Source organism: Python bivittatus, unplaced genomic scaffold, assembly GCF_059951505.1.
Source record: "Python bivittatus isolate LINGU-HERP-01145 unplaced genomic scaffold, Pbiv_v1 ctg000050_np1212, whole genome shotgun sequence".
Lineage (NCBI taxonomy): Eukaryota > Metazoa > Chordata > Lepidosauria > Squamata > Pythonidae > Python > Python bivittatus.
Window position 1 is genome coordinate 2,098,600 of NW_028277033.1, and position 17,106 is coordinate 2,115,705.

At 40.2% G+C, this 17,106-nt stretch overlaps 1 protein-coding gene across 2 annotated transcripts; it reads left to right on the forward strand.

The window, feature by feature from the left end:
- Window positions 1-959: 959 nt before the first annotated feature.
- VDAC2 (voltage dependent anion channel 2) lies at window positions 960-17,009 on the forward strand. 2 transcript variants are annotated; one of them, XM_007439925.4, is made up of 10 exons: window positions 983-1,117; window positions 2,330-2,391; window positions 4,734-4,805; window positions 6,921-6,970; window positions 8,133-8,285; window positions 8,366-8,418; window positions 9,277-9,504; window positions 11,185-11,335; window positions 14,130-14,187; window positions 16,455-17,009. In XM_007439925.4, the coding sequence occupies exons 2-10, from the start codon at window positions 2,355-2,357 to the stop codon at window positions 16,544-16,546; spliced, it is 894 nt and encodes a 297-aa protein (XP_007439987.1). In that variant the 5' UTR covers window positions 983-1,117; window positions 2,330-2,354; the 3' UTR covers window positions 16,547-17,009. The 2 variants fall into 2 exon arrangements, with proteins under 2 accessions (XP_087985058.1, XP_007439987.1); XM_088128932.1 differs by lacking the exon at window positions 2,330-2,391 and having other exon boundaries at window positions 960-1,117.
- The last annotated feature ends 97 nt before the right edge of the window (window positions 17,010-17,106 follow it).

The following is a 17,106-nucleotide window of genomic DNA, read 5'->3' on the forward strand; positions in this document are numbered from 1 at the left end:
CCTTGAGGACCTCTTCCGTTCTTCGGCTTCCAAATGTAGTACAGTAATCTTTTTCCCCACTCCTTGCTCTGCACTTTTTTCTGCAATGCTCTTCCTTCATTAGCTTGCCTTTCATAAACTCCAAGGTGAATCTTTCCTGGAGGCACTTGCATCCACAGGGAGTGCCAAAATCTGCAAAGGAATGTGCGGGCAGCATTGTTTGAAGCCACAGCCCGTTCGTACAGGCAGCAGCTGTATATACATGTACAAAAAAAGGGGGGGGGGCTTTGTTTGCAAAGCGATGCCTCCTCTCTTGCGGATTTTGATACCCTCGCCAACACCCATGCCAGACAGCACTGATAGGAGAGTTAGTCTGCAGGGCAAGAGCCATGCTCTTCCATTCCTCTCTCGTGCTTCTAGGGTACTTTACAGTTTCCAATACTGAATGGACATTCCTGCATTTTTGCAACCTCATCTCACGCAGCTTGAGCACTGGCTAGGGCCGCCTGCTTAAATCTGCCTTTCAACTATAGCTGTCGTTTGTGCATTAACTGCACACAAGAGCAAATATTCACAGTCATTAAATGATATATTATGCATGCAGTTGAGAGAATGAAACCCAGGCTTAGTAAAAAAAAACAGACGCCACGAAGCATTCAGCAGTCACGCTAACCTCCCAGCCCTTCGCCCTGATAGCGCATGCGTGTCGGCGCCCCACTTGCCGGGCCCCTTTCTCTCCGCGCTCGGGTCTCCCTCCCGCTTTCTCCCCAGAACCCCGCCCCCTTCTTGCTTCCCACAAGGGCTGTCTAGATCTGTGCCTGACTGAAGTAGGCGGCTTCCGCCCCCCAACCTCTCCCTTTTTGCTCGCTGGGTGGGCTCGACTTCTTCCATTTCAGCGTCTCATGTCTTCTGGAGGGGCGCCGAGCGGAAGCCGGTGGCGGAAAAGGGGGAGATTCTCTCCGGCGCCGACCAGGGCAGCCCCCCATCGTTGCGGGGTCCTGGCCCGCGGCGAGCGCGCGTCGTCTCCTTCACTTCGCCCTCCAGTGCGGCCTTCGAGAGGAGGCGGAGAAGCGGTAGCGGTGCGCGCGCGCCTGTCTGAGAGAGAGGCTCCCTCCTCGCCCCTTCCCTGCCCGGACAGGTAGGCCAGCAGGGCCGCCGGCGCTCGCCGTTGCCACGGTAACGGCGGTGGGGGCCCTTGAGGGGCTCGTGACATTTCACAGAGCGGCGGCTCCCCCGAAGACTCTCCGGCCCTCCTGAAACAGCCTTGCGGAGTAGGCCAGGCCGCCCCGCTCTCCGGCCTCTCTGGGGTGGGTGGGGAGGCGGGGGAAGCGGGCGGAGGGGAACGCAAGGCTGGGCCCGCCGGGGACGCGGCCCGGGCCGGCCGACCCGCGACGCGTCCTGTGGGAACGCGGCTTCCGCCTCCGGGCCGCCTTTTCCCTGCCTCCCGCGTGTCCAGCGCCCTGCCCTGCCCTTCCCCAGCGGCCGAGAGAAGGCAGCCCCGTGCCCTGTGGGTCTCCCCTGGGAGCCCTGGAGGACTTTGGGGGGACGGACGACTCCGCCAAGGAATGAATCGAACTCGGATCAAGGGGCCTTGATGGAAACGGGGCTCCTGCACAGGCGGTTCCCTGGGGCGGAGGCGCGCGCCGCCCCTTCCCCGCGGCCCCCTTTCCTCGCGGGGCTTCGCCGCGGCTCCTCCCGGGGGGTCGGACGGGGTCGGGTCGTTCTCCGCAGCTCCTGTCAGCCTCCCGCCCCTATTTGTGGGGCAGGCAGTCGCCAGGGCTGTAGCGGGACTTCCGAGGAATTGGCCGTGAAGCCGCCGCCTGGATGGTCTGCCCGCCTTAAAGGGTTTTATTTTTTTTTAAGGTTGCCAGCCAAGTGGTGGGAGGGGACCGCTCCCCCTTATTTTCTCTCCCTTCCTGCCCCCCCCTTTTTTTTGGTATTCGAGCAGCAGATTCCGTTCCTGCAAGGCACGCGCTTGCAAGGGAGGAGGGCGTGCCGCTAACATGCGGGTGTAGTAGATGCTGGAGGCAGAGATAGGAGGAAGAGGGCCAGGATCGTGGCTGTCTGTAAGATGGCCGCGTGGAGGGTTGCGCTTGGTAATCGTATGGCTTGAGTTGGGTGGCTTCTTTTTAAATCTGTCGCTGAAAGGGCCAGACTCTCGGCCTCTGCCTGGGGCGGAAGCAGGTTCCCCAAACAAAGGGGCGCTTTGGTTTGTAAGAGGAGCCACACAAATATTTTCAATTACCTGCAAATGTAACAATGAAAAAAATAAAGAATGCAACTGTTGAAATGGTCTGTAAGAGTTACTAACCTTAACTTTGATGTAATCTCCCCCTTCCCCATTTTGTAGATACTCTAAATTGGACTAAATAGCTATGACTTTTAATCCAGCATGTCAGCGCCCACCAAGACGTAAGTAGGGAAAGAGTTAATGTAAGGATGTTGAAGTAACTTAACTAACAATTTTATAAGCTATATTGAGGTTTGGAGGGAAGACTAATATCTAATAGAGGGATAATTCTTAGTGTAGCTTTGACAATATTAGTTATTCAAAACAAATCTAGGACCATCTTAAATGAGTATTTTAAAGGAAATTTCTGTAATGTCTGCGTGTTCCTCATTATGATCTATTTTAATATTTGAAGTTATAGATACTTGCAAAGTTTTCTAACAATTCCTTAAGGGTGCTTAAGATGAGGTTGTGGAGACATCTCAAAGAAGAGCTTCAGGGAAAGGTGCAACTTAATTATGCAACTTACCTAATTTAAGATTTAATTACATTTGCTTGCATTTGAGCTTAGACTTGGGATTTGCAAATTAATTTTTCCCCTTCTTAACATTCTGTTTCTAGAAGTCAATACATAACTAAAATTAGGAAGTATAGCTGCTTCTCTAATTTCTTTGTAATTATTTAATTTGGCACATCATGCTTTTTGCTTGCAAATATGCATTTTTATAAACCAGTGAGTAACAACTCTGAACCTGGAAGCATCTCAGGATGGTAACAGAAAGGGAAGGAGAAAAGAAAGTTCAATTTCATTTGTGTCTGGAAGGTCCTGGTCAGAAGTTACACTAAGTTAATTGACCCATTTTTTAGTCTTTTATCTCCTAAGAAATAAGATTAGGATATGAGAAGCCATTCCATTTAAATGTGGAAATAGAACATACAGATGTTTTTATGATACTTCCTGGAAAATATAAATACTGGTAGGTGGATGTATAGGTTGACTTTTTATGTCATGGATAATTATTTGTAGGACTGTATGTTGATTTGGAAGTAGTTCAGAAAAGGTTCTTTGGAGACTGCAGGAGCATAAATATTATGCCTGTCTGCAACACATTAAAACACCTGTGTTTTTTCTGGGATTGCAAGGCTGTTATCCACAATTAACATATTATTCCTGAAGAAGATATGGTTGCTTTAAAGAGTTGTGGGCAGGAGCTATACAGCTAGTCCTTGACTTACGACCACAATAGGGACAGGAACTTGCATTGCTAAGCGATGTGGTTGTTAAGTGAGTCACACCTGACTTCACAACCTTTTTTGCTGCAGTCGTTAAGTGAATCATGCGGTCATTAAGCAAATCCTGCTTCCCCCATTGACTTAGTGTGTCAGAGGCCCCCTGGGAAGATTGCAAATGGCAATCACATGACACTGGGACGCTGCAACTGTCATAAATACGTGCCGGTTGCCAAGTACCTGCATTTTGATCATGTGACTGTGGAGATGCTGCAACGGGTGTAAGTGCGAGGACTGGTAGTAAGTCACTTTTTCCAGCACCATTGTAACTTTGAATGTTTGTTAAATGAATGGTTGTAAGTCGAGGACTACCTGTATTCCCAGCCCCATGTGCTGCAAAGCACCTTTGGGATTGAATCTGAAGCCTTTGAATTTAAGTTGGTTTTATATCCTTGGAACTGGAGGACATTTCTTTTAAAACTGTATTTTATGTCTTTGGAGTTGGAGGATAATTCTTTCAAACCTGTATCAGTCAAAGCATTAACTGATTTTTAAACTCGTGGAATGGGAAATGTGTTGATTTGAGTAGAATCTCATTGATTTGTTGCTGAGTAGAAAATGATTGGTTTGATTTGCTATTGTGCTTAACAAAATGATGTAAAATCAGGCAAATCTTTTCATAGCAGAGAGAGGAAGTCATGTTTTAATATCTGCATATTAGGATTTGAAGAACAGATGTTCTGTATTAAAACAAATGCATCCTAAATATAACATCAGACTTATACTGCAAGTTTAATAACATTGCAGATAATTTCTTTGTCCATGATTTGAATGTCATGGATTTTCAATGGTCTTCAGTGCTTCTGTATATAGCCCAGATTCATGAATGAATAAGCAGATCTCTTACTATACAAACTTCGTAAATAAAGAGGATATTGGATTTTATTTGTGTTATGTGAATAAATTTGCAGTTGTCAGGATGTGGAAAAGATGCAGCCAACTAAACATGTATTTCTTTGTAGTTGGGAAAAAAACCCAAACATGTTGATTTGGAAAAGTATGGCTTTGATTATCTGGGGAGTTGGTCTGAACATCTTAATTTGTGGTTCCTAGTAATGAAAAATGCAGAGTGCTGGACTACCAGTGCCATTTTGCTGCATCTGAAACCAATTCTCTTTTAAAAAATATGTAGACTAATAGTGTCTATGAATTTTCTGTGTAGTTGGCATAGAAATAATTATTCTACCTATTCTCTTTTTGCAGTACTAACATGTTCATTACTGTGTTTCCATAGCGCCAATGGCTATTCCACCAGCCTATTGCGACCTTGGCAAGTCTGCCCGAGACATCTTCAACAAAGGATTTGGTATGAATATTTGTATAGGGAAAATTTTTGAATAGGGAATTGTCCTGACCCTAGCGTAATATTTTCTTTATACTGACCCTGTCATAATACTGTCTTTATTTTGCCAATAAACCCCAATCCATATTACTTAGTTTCTTTTTCATGTAATTGCTATTGAATTTTTGTAACAGATCTGCTCAAGCCAGTTTGGATAAAGACGGATTTTGCCTTTTTACTTTGAAATAAGATTTGTCATTCTTATAATAGGAAAGTTCTATACAGGATCAGAACAGAAATAGAAATACTTGTGATTTTAATAGTCAACCAATAGAGATGTGGAAAACCTAATATTCTAGCAATTTAGTGTTTTGAAAAACTGGAATGTTGTATTTCTCTTTTGGACCACACTAGCCTGGCAATTTTATAGAAGTGGTTTGTGGAGTTTTGCCACAACCCAGAGGAAAACAACATACTGGAGTTCTGTGGAACATTCATTCCTGAAAAAGTAGGTTTTGCATACACCGGCAAGTGTTAGTGCTTTAGATTTTCACACATAGTTGGGGTGGGGAAACTGAGGCCCCAGGACCATATGTAACCCCTAGAGCCTGCTTGGATCCCTATTACTAGAAATAGATATCATGCTTTCTCTCCATTTGGAGGCATAAACAGATAAAAATTAATCACTACAATAGGCTTGCAGTTTGTAGTTTACAAAATAAAAATTGCTCCAAAGATCCTCCAAAACAAAGAGAAAAAATCATCCAAAGAGAAAAAGAGAAAAACCAACCCACTGTGGCCCTCAGCTTCCTCAAAAATATTAAATACAGCCCTTGGCCACCAAAACGTTGCTCCTTCCCCCTGAAGTGTAGGGATACGTTTCTGAAAGTGGATATGGGTAATTGCTGTATGGTGATAGTTCTGTGCCCAACTTAAATGCTTTTTGTTTTGGTTGAGCAGGAGAGGTGCAGTGTTGCTGATGTTCAGATGGTGAACCATACTACCAAACGGAAGTTGTCAAAGCGGTGTCAGTTTTTCTTGGCACTTGTAATGTGTGAGGAAGATGCCGGTTATTTGGTTACAGGAAAGAATAGGGCCTAGCGCTTGAGACCTGAATACTATTTGACAGAAGCTTATTGATTGATCTTGAATTTTTCAGTTCATTGCACTCTATAGCAGCTGTATCTCACAGTGATTTACAAATAGGAACTGAAAAACAACAACCCCTGATTCATTTGCCTGAATATAAAGTTATAAGTGGTATGTGGGAAGTGGAAAACTGATCTTTTTCTCTTCAGATGTTGGTATAAGATTCCTAACATTCAGAGATCTTGTAAAGATCTCTCCGTGTTCGTTGTGAATGACATGTTTAGCCTGGTAGGAGAGAGGAAGATTAAGACCACTGAGTCCTAGAGGAACTTTTTTTCTTTTCTTTCTTTTTTTTTTGGTAGAGCTTCTATACATATGTTGTCAAATGGAAATCTTTTTTATGATGCAATATGGAGACAGCTGTCTTCACTGTGCTATTAAAAACATTTACATCTGCACATGAACAGGTCTATACAGGGTAGCTGTCAGCAGGTAGAGAAGAAATAAGTAATCTGATTCCCATGAAAACATTCCTTAATTATTGCCAGGATCCCTGCTTCATCTATTTTACTTTAAAATTTAATTTAAAAACATAAATGGAAAAGCGTATGCTGCCAATATATGTGACCCACAGGCATTCTTAATAAATAATGCTGGGTATGCTCCCTCCCCGATAAAAAAAAAAGACAAATTTAAGCTATAGTAGTAGGGAGTATTTTATAACCCATCAGGTTCCTTGTAAATTAGTTTGTGCCTAGCCACAGCTTCTGCAGCCGTTTTATGAGTGTCAGCGATATGCTCTCAAAACTCCAAATGTGCCTGCCAGTCCAAAAGAAATAGTTAAGTGTTTATTCCCTCAGCTGCATTGGAGGCAGTTTCAGAGTTGATAAGAAAATAGGATATTCAGTATAGTTCTAAAATCAAAGCTATGTTACAGTAGCAGTAGTGCAACCAGAAAGAGTCTGTTCTGAAATTTCTGAAGTTAATACTTGGCTATGGTATTAATTACTTGAAAGATTGGCATATTAACTTCAGTTTTATTTTGTCAAGGTTTTGGCCTGGTGAAATTGGATGTGAAAACTAAATCCACAAGTGGAGTGGTAAGTACTTAAGTGTAATAGTAAGTAATAATGGCTAGGTTGTAAGATAATTTATCTTTTATCCAGAGAGGGGGTGCTTTAGCTTTCCTAGGTGTCTGAGCCCCAGGCAGCAGGACCTAGCATGAGAAGCAGTTTTCAAGAAACCTCTAGGAACATGAGAGGCAAGAATTGGTTCCCTGGGGCATTCATTGCTCAGCTGTTCTCATTTTCCTTCAGAATTAGCCAATTCAGGTAGATGGAAATGAAAGGGAAAGAGAAGGTTTCTTGACCTTGTCTAATTCTCATTCCATGGTCATGTCAGAATGTGTGCTCTGTGCCCATTCCTTTTCCTCCCTTGCGGATTTCTTCTCATTCTTCCCTGATCTGCGCTAATCTTAGTTGAAGTGATGTCCTAATGGGGCAGGTTAAAGTTAGCCATAATTTCAAATAACATTCACAAATCTGGACGATGAGCTGTATCATTATTAGCACAATGTGGTTGTTATGGCAACTTGCAGTTAGAGCAATCCAGTAATAGGTTATGGAACTTACTTTCTTGCTTTCCAACTCATGGTTGGGAGAGAGTCTTAATTTAAGCCAGGATGTTTATTATTATTGGTTTTTATTATTATAAATCTTAACTTGGGCCCTATATGATTCAGCCTTTGTTTTGTGATTATTCAGACATAATGCTTTATGGGTTTGCACAGGCTTTAGGCTTGCATGTTCCCTATGTCCTCAGTAACTTCTGATATTGGTCTACAGTTCTGTTGGCAGAAATAAATCATGTTTTATTACAAACATGGACCAGAAATTACCATTGCTTAAAAAAGTAGGGGGGAGGTGTGATCCTGAGGATTTTACTTACTCATTCTCAGACTGCCAAACTGTGCTTTAGAGTAATGTCTCATTGCGCCCATCCTGGCTATTTTGTGCTCTGCATTTGACAGGAGTATACATTGTATGAGATTTTTATGAAGTATGCACTGGTAACTTTTAACCTAAACAAATGTGTGTGGAGTATCTGATTCTTCCAAATTGTTACTAAATTGTAATAAAAGATGCTGAAATAAAATGAATCAAACTATTCGTAAAATGATGGATATTTGATTCTTATGTCTCCTTTTGGCATCTGCTTTTTCATTTGTTAAACAAAGAACATCTGTCTCTGTTGCTTTGCTAGGAATTCGCAACATCTGGTTCATCAAACACAGATACAGGGAAAGTGAATGGAAGCTTGGAGACCAAATACAAGTGGGCTGAGTATGGTGTGACTTTCACAGAAAAATGGAACACAGATAATACTCTGGGAACGGAAATGGCAATTGAAGATCAGGTAATTTAGTTTGTATTTATAGAGAGATTAAAGAGGGGATGCTGATAATTCCTAGCTAACTTTTTTTTTTCCTAAACTAGATTGCCAAAGGTTTGAAGTTAACATTTGATACAACTTTCTCGCCAAACACTGGGTGAGTTTTCTCTGTTACTCTATCTTGGCACATTCCAGGTAGGCAAAGTGAGAAAAGGATTAACAAGGAAGATTTGAAAAGAATGTTAGTAGCTTACTATTTATGATGATGTTAAAATCATATTCGTATGACACATGGATATTTGCCTTGGCCTCTGCTTTCTCAGGCAGAAACAGAATTTAAGTCAAAAGCCGGTTGAGAGACATTGATTTCCAGTCATGCATAACTGACATTATTGTTAACCCTTGAAACTTCTATATCCAGTTGAAATATTTACCTTTCTATAGCAGTAGGTATAAAATGTAGTGGATGTATTTTTCTTGAGTAAGAAAAAGGGAAGAAGCCTGTCTGAATTGAATTGCTTTGTTTTCCACATTCTGGGTTAACATAAAGGATCACTTTTTATATTGTTCACATTTTGGTTTTAGTATCTGCCTGGTTTATGGAGAGAAATAATGGTGCATATTTATTTTTATATTATATAAACAGTGTGCAGTTTTGTCTAGGTTGGCTCTCAGAATCACTTAATTGGTCCAGCTAGCTCAATTTGTTGTGACAGCTGGATGGAACTCTCTTCAGTTTTAATTTGTTCTTATAGCCCATCTTAGACATGCCAGGGATTGGTATTGAGTAACTTAAGCCCTTCATAATTGGTTTGTGAATGTGAAGTAAACATCCTTTGACCTTCTTGTCCCTTAAGTACGTTGATGCCATCATTTTCTGATGGCAGTTCTGCTTTATTTTGTCCACCACTCAGGAGTGCTAGGTGGGCTTTTCTTATTTTTCTGCTAAAGATTAGATGTGAGTTTTATACATCAGAAGGAAAAACAAATCTTACTGAAGAATTTCTCTTTGCAGAAAGAAAAGTGGCAAAATCAAATCTGCTTATAAGCGTGAATGCATAAACCTTGGGTGTGACGTTGACTTTGATTTTGCTGGACCTGCCATCCATGGATCCGTTGTCTTGGGTTATGAGGGCTGGCTTGCTGGTTACCAAATGACCTTTGATAGTGCCAAATCCAAGTTGACAAGAAATAACTTCTCTGTGGGTTACAAGACCGGGGACTTCCAACTGCATACCAATGTGTAAGTTTTAAACTAAGCGCAATCATATTGCTGTTCACAAAGACATCCAGAAAGTTAAATGTCTGTCTTGGGAAATAGTGTCCCTTTGCTGGAGCTGTGATATCCTTGAATATGCCTATAGTATGTAGGGCTTAATTGCTGAATGCTTAATTATCAGAAAGGGTGATCAACATTATGATTACTAAGATGAGTGAATTCAATCGTGCTCTGTTCTCATGTGGCTAGCCAGAAGCACGAAGAAGCTGGTTGGTTCCTCCTGTTAGTCAGAGCAGCTAAATAAAGCATGGGAAATCCTGCTGTGATTTGTTTACCAGGGATCTTTAGTTTTACCTGAAGCTGATGTTTTATTGTGAACTGCTTCTGGGTTTTTTAAACTGAGAAGCAGTACACAATTCTTTTAAATTGATAGGGTATGAATTGCAGCTGGGGCTTCAGCTCCAATTTATTTGGGTAACAAGCTGCAGTTTTCCATGTCATGGTAAACAAACTATGAAATAAACTTCAGTGGTTTGTTTTGCCATCACCATTAGCAGAAGGAGCCTAAAAGAAGCAGTTGACCTGCATATTCCAACACATTCTCATTCATGATAAGCTAGAATTCTTCACATGTTTAAGTTACTGTGGCCCTATTTTTATGAGTTTGTTCACTTGATGTATGTATTTATACACTGCATGAAAACTCCTGGAGATTTGAAGGCTTTTATAACTGGGCAAATTGAATAAACACAGACAAGGCAATTTCAGTTACTTCGATAGAGCAATAGGTTCCTGTAGAAAATAATTTTTTGTTACCTAAAAGAAACTGTGCCTAACAGGTTGAGCTCATAATCTTCTGCACAAGGAAAATATTGTTGTATTTAATTTATAGTATATATACGTCTTCTGGCTTTGGAGAGGTTAAGGCTCCAGGCTAAAAACCAGGAGTCCTGCCTTAGGCATGAAAGCTGGCTGGGTGACTTTGGTCCAGTCACTCTCTCTCAGCCCATGATATCAGGCTCGGGTGACAAGCTGGTCAGTCAATTCCTGTTGCAACCAGTGGATCAACATTTGGTTGATCCAAAAAAAATAATAAAAAAAATGGACCCTTGCACCTGTTGGAAAAACGCTAGGAAGGGAAAAAAAAAGTCTTCTGGCTTTGCTCCCAATGATTGTACATTTATGAGTGTAGGATGAAACTTAAAAGTCTGCATAATATGGATTTGTACATATTTGGAAAAGTCCATGGCCTTCCCTTGACATAGTCATGAAATGAATGTTTGCAGACCTCTGTTTCTTCTTTCTCTGTTCTTTGAAAAGACTTTGTACAGGCTCTCGCCTGTTCGTGACATATGTCTATAGAATATAGAAAGTACCTCTGTCCCATCCTGTTTGTATTTGCTTCTGCGTGCACAGTTATTTGGTGCTGTCAATTTTTCTAGCAAAAATTTTCTGGCAGCTGGCTTGTATGTGATACATATCTGTATAGACATTCTGGGAAACTAGCATTACTGCACTTATGTTCTAAAACAGTTTTTATAAACTGCTAAGGAAAGCTTTTGCCAGTCTTTTTTTTTTTTACTTAAAACTGACAAGTTAGTGGAGAAAATTAAGAATAACTTGGTAAGGGGGAAATTAAGAAAATCCTTTAATTTGAATTTGTTTTGTTTTATCACGTCTTTTTGTTGCTACAATATTTTTCAGCAATGATGGGTCAGAATTTGGTGGCTCAATTTATCAGAAGGTCAGCGAGAACCTTGAAACTGCCATAAATCTTAACTGGGTATCTGGCACCAATAGCACTCGTTTTGGAATTGCAGCAAAGTATCAGCTGGATCCTACTGCATCCATTTCCGTAAGTAAAACTTCTTACAATCCCAGTGCTAAATTGAAAAGATCCTGTACCGATGTGAAGCCTCTAGTGCACCTTTCTCATCCAAGGTTTGTGCTTGATTTGGATTTCTAAGTTGGCCAACCCCAGCCTTGCTGTGTAGGTTTAGTAACCCGAATAAAAAGTTTTAAGATGCAAGGACTGACTCATAGACTTGATGTCTGAAAACCTTGGGGCTTTGCGAGTGGCTGTGGTTTTTCCTGCGGGCTTGGCCCTCTTGGCTTTTGATTATTGATGGTAGGGAGCTACCTGCTCTGAGTGGTTCTAAGAGTGATTGGGGATTACTCTGTGATACAAAGTAGCTACTTGTTTCACTCTCTGATCTCTGCTGTGAATCTGCTGAATAATATTTCTCATATGGAAGTAACATGAATTTATCGAAGATTATAATAAGGCAATGCTGATTAAGAACATTGAGTGTCAAAGGCACTGTGTACCTTTCAAACATTTGGTAAGTTTCAGTCACCAATAAAAATGGCATCTAATGGTTAAGTATCAGGTGTTTGGCAGCATTGAATTGAGATTCCCTGGAGTTGTGTGGACTCACCGTAGGTATGCCATTATCCTTTTAGTTTATATAAATTTAATGTACCTGACTTCCATTGTAAATGACAAGGTAAGAAACTATGTTTTACTTTCTGTTAAAGCAACATAAACTTTTTTTTTAAGTCTGATTTTCGTGCATCTCCATTTTGGGCTAGTGCTAAGTAGTGCCAATAATTTTCTCCTGTTTTATGTAAAAGTCAGACATTTTTGGGCAGCCATGATTAGCAATCAAAAACTTATGGCTGCTTATCCCTGATTTAGTGATGCATTTTAAAAATGCAGTTTGAAGCCAGTTCAAAAGCAGTATCTCAACCATCTGCTTCCACTTAGAGCTCGGGAGGGTAGTTGAAATCCGCAGGCTTTTCTTGTGTGTGTGTGCCTGTTCAGCCATCTGTTGAACACTTATACCAAGCTAATACAATTCCACTGTTCCCTTTGCGGAGAAGCGGTGGCGCTGGTCTTTTTGGCAGTCAGTTGTATCTGTTCCCCCTCTGTAACTTGGAACCAAAAGGAAGAAGCAGAAGTTGATTGTATGTGCAGCAAACCCAGAGCTAAAACTCTGGACAGGAGGTGTTGGTCAGGAGAGGATCTGGGGCTTATTCTTTCCCTCTGCAGTTCTGATGTTGGGGACGAATTTCAGGATCATTTTATACACCAGAGTTTGGCTGACTTCTTGTACTGGCATCCTTACATACATGTGAGATACTCCAATCGAGTTCCTTTTTCACTTGATGCTTTCTTCACCGGGAGAGGGATCAATGTAAAAGGATACTGAAACGTTTTGTCACTGTTAGTCCAGAAAAGACAGAAAATAAAATAATGCAAATATTAAACTTCCTGTAAAATATAAGGGTTCTCTTGAAATAATTAGACTGAAATAAGAAGCAGCAGTATTGCAGTTTGCAGTGTCCAGGTTATTTGTCAACTGCAATTCTGAGGCTGATCTGAACATAAAACAAAGAGGGTGGAAAACATTCTGACCTCAAAACTTTTGAAGCTCAAAACAGTTCTGCATCCTGAACAGTACCTGCCATGTTTCAGGCTTTCTTCCTGAATCTGGAACAAGATCCCCTGAACTTTTCTGAGCTTGGGACAATATGGGGTTATTTTGATCCACATTGTTTCAAATGTTCTGGCATCCTGTGATTGGCTCCTTTTTAAAAAAAACTCCTAACCACAGAAACTTTGTGTGTTATTAAATCAAGTAGCAAAGATAAATCACATCCCTGCTGCTGTTAGCCCTTAAGGAAAGATAGAGTAAGTACAGGAGCAGAGATTGAAATCTACTTTAAAAGAAACGTTATGCTGTATGTTGAAGTGAAACCATCTGTTACTCTTTTACTGCTGGTATAGCTCTGTTTTTTGCAGGTATATGTTGCAGACGGTGGACTTAACTGTTGTTTACATTGTTTATTGTGGGTATTCTAAAACTGTTTATAATTCTTAAATCTGTGGCTAATTTTTAGGTTGTGCCATTGATAGCATTCAGTATGGACTACTAATTGTGTGTGAAACTTAGTGTTTTGGGGATGGAATAGTTTGCCCGTTTGGAGCTAAATATCACAAACTATTTCCCGTTCTGGAAAATTTATTTTGGAAAACCGTCAAACCATTCCCATAACAACTGGATCAGCATGGTCCAGAAGAAAAGCAGAAAATTCTATCCTGGGAGTTCTGTCCTGGGAACTTTGAATATATAGGAGCAACAGTTTATGGCTTACCAGTCAGCCGATTTGAGAACTTTCAAGAGCTTCATGTAGTGACTTATATTACTTTGAGAATGGGAAGAATTCTTCAACCCAACAAGAACTGTTCCACTGATAGACATCATGAGGCATGCCACTCTCATGCTAACAAGAGCAAAGGTATGCATAGAAATGAATGAGGACCTGCGAGTGTCCATTCCAGAATAAGTTTTGGCCCAATCCGGATTGTATTCACAACCCCAGGAATAGCACTGGGTGGAATTGACATAGAATGGTATTTAACTGGTTGCTTGATATTAGTGCTATTCCCAGTGGCTCAAAGCTTATTATGAGATGTAAACACCCAGTTCTTTATTCATTTATATTTAAAACAAGCAAAAATAGGTGGAGTTATATGTGTGTATTGCAAATTTGGCAAACTTCAATTGTATTTTTACTGGATTTTGTAGTTACTTTAAAAATTATAGAGTTGAAAGAATTTTATTTTGCTTGTCATTGCTTTGCAGACAAAAGTGAACAACTCTAGTCTAATTGGAATTGGCTACACCCAGTCCCTGAGGCCAGGTAAATATTTGCTAAAATGTGAGACGTTACTTTTCAGAAAGGATTTACTTTGATCAAGTATGACAGTTTTAATTTCTCTATTTGAGAAGCTCTGACAAAGCTGGATATAGATGTTAACCATTATTTAGGTGTAATAGATGTTAACTTATAAATAGGTTTGCAGCTTGTGTTTAAAGATAACAAATGGATACTGATCCAGCTGTTTGAAGAGTGTTTCTTGCATTGGAAAAGACATGCTGTTTGTTGTCAGAAATAGTTGTATGAAGGCACAGGAAAGAGGGCATTTTTTTCTCCTAAGACCTTTTTGTTGTTTTCTATTATAAATGTCCTCATATGTTTAAAAATTACACGTAAAATAATTAACAAAAATGGTCATATATTGCCACCTAGCTTTTGCTATCTGAAATTATTTCTAAAAATTATGTAGTAGGAAAACTATTTATAGCTCTAGTTCATTACATTTCTGTGCAAGTTGCCATACAGGACAACCCACAGCTATAAGGACAGGAATGCACTTCTTCCATCAGATAATCTTTTTACAGTCCTTTGCTCAATGCTTTGTTTCCTCTTGACTTAGAGGAAGATGGATCTGTTCTCTGGTAGGCACCAGAGCACCAGAACTGGGGTAGATATTGACAACAGTATTTATATCTGCGAAGGAGGCTAAAGGAAATATATGCAAATATTTCTGTCTCTGTTCCTTTTCAAGAATTAAAAAATACCATTGCTTCAAAGTTTTCCAGAAATTTTACATTTCTCATAAATGCTTCATAAAACATTGGGAATTTGAAATGCTTTTTTTCATGCTCAAAGCTTTTGTAAAACAACTGGAAATAGCCCATTTCAAATGCAAAACACCTGTTTTGCACTCAAAGCGGCACACTTTGAATTTGAAATGCTTGCATATGCCTAATTCTAATTATTATCCCTGAAAGATGATAAGAATTGCAAACATCTAGAGAAATACCAGCTAAAGTAATGCTGGTACAGTGGAATGTTTCAGGATTTAGTTTTATGAAAAACATTTAAAATGTTAGTATCCACAAGTACATAATACTTACTACAAGCCGTGATTGTCCCATGTCAGAGAGAATTGTAAGATCTCTTTCCCACCTGATGTTAATTTCCACAATGTTCAGTTGTGTGGAGAACTAAACAATTGTTACTCAATACAAAATTCATGAAAACTAGAACCCGTGTTCTTATGTGGAGTGATCATGGAGACCCTGTAGAAGTTTATATAAAAAGTTATATAGGCCTTGCATTGTTGTAAGCAACAGTGTGAAAATTTAATCACATATTTCAACTAAAATACAGGAGATTCATTTTAATCACATTCTTCTCTATACTCTCTTCTGTATCTTCTTCTGATACCAACATTTAATCCTGTTTTTCTCACTGTAATAAGCTCTGCTAGAGGCACTTCTGCCTCTAACTGCAGGAGGAAAGTCATGATAGCTCATCTTGACAAAAATAGTATTATACACCCAGAAACAAATAGTGTTCTATGTTGGGGAAACACTTTTGTATAAAGGAAATGTTCTAAAAACTGTGAGCCTTGAATTCTGAAATAACAGACTTACAGTTAGATTTATTATTCCAGTGAGAATAAGGGTCTTGCAGAATTCTGCAGTATATTTCTCCTTAGTGTGAGGGTAGATAGGTTTTCTCTGGAGGCCATACACTTTTAAGTTTGATCTCTGGACGAAGGACTGCAGGAAGCTTGACACACAGTGATATTGGAGGAGTGGATGGGTCAACATCTTTGGCCCTTCTCCCTCCCAGTTTTTAGGTGTGTGTGGCTTATACAAACTAGATGCACTAAGTCTCCTAGAACAGAAGAGGGTGGGGGGAGGTAGGTATGATTGTAGTGGCCTCCACATTGGATTTTGGGCACACGGACATGGATGCCTCCTTCGTGAATTGATGTCATAATTCCTTTGTGTAAGCTGCCAGGGTTCTCAGTCAGTAGTGTGTGAAGCTTGGTAAATAAACACACTGGCAAGAAAACATCTTACTGTAGCTGAAGATCTGGAATTCTTTCAAACAATTCCGTGTATCTCCAAAGAGATACTAAGTTTTTTTTTTTCCCCTGGGAATTCCCTTGAGTGGAACTTCTAGGCTGAAGAAAGGCATTGAGAGAAAACAGCAAAGAGAAAGGAGGCTAAAAGGGTGAATGGGAGTAGACCAACAGGTTTAGCCGGAAGCGTCAGCTAAGGGAAAGTTAGGCGTGATGGAACCTGCTTTTAATTGTGTTTTATCTGCAGGTGTGAAGATCATGCTGTCTGCCCTAATCGATGGGAAGAACATCAATGCTGGTGGACATAAACTTGGGCTTGGCCTGGAATTGGAGGCTTAAAGGTGTGATGAAAGCTGCTGCAGAAAATGGGATATCGGAAGAATATGGCCTTAAAAATGTAATTCCAGTATGACTTGGAGGGTTTTTTCCTCCTCAGTGGGATGCCCTAGAACAAGAGCTGTATTAAGAATATTTAGGCAGTTCCTTGTTAGCTGGTTTTTAGTTAAATTGGTTCTCTATCTAGTTCTCAATTCTGCATTAGTGCAGTAACTACATAATACATTATTTAAATGTATTTAACTGTTGGATGCGGTACCCACAAATAATGAAATAGACTTTATGAAACCTGTACAAATGTGTGCATGTTATGTTTCTTTTAACACATGGTAGCCATTGAAATAACAAAATGGATCAATGGATATTCCGAAAAGTGAGGTCAACAATTTTGTTAAATCACCTTAATTAGAACTACTTTTGGTATCCCAAGGCAATTCAGAATTATGAATAAACAAATACACACACATGCTTGTGCCTCCAGATATGTTAAGTTATTGAAATGTAAAGCTGAAATCAGCCTTTAAGATTTGCTTGTAAAGCTGCTTGTTATTCTAAGTACATTT

Bases quoted from the DNA above. Each gene is read 5' to 3' on its own strand.
- VDAC2 (XM_007439925.4), top strand. From the start codon at position 2,355: ATGACTTTTAATCCAGCATGTCAGCGCCCACCAAGAC. The intron at 2,392-4,733 runs GTAAGTAGGGAA...GTGTTTCCATAG, and splicing joins ATGTCAGCGCCCACCAAGAC to CGCCAATGGCTATTCCACCA. The intron at 4,806-6,920 runs GTATGAATATTT...TATTTTGTCAAG, and splicing joins CATCTTCAACAAAGGATTTG to GTTTTGGCCTGGTGAAATTG.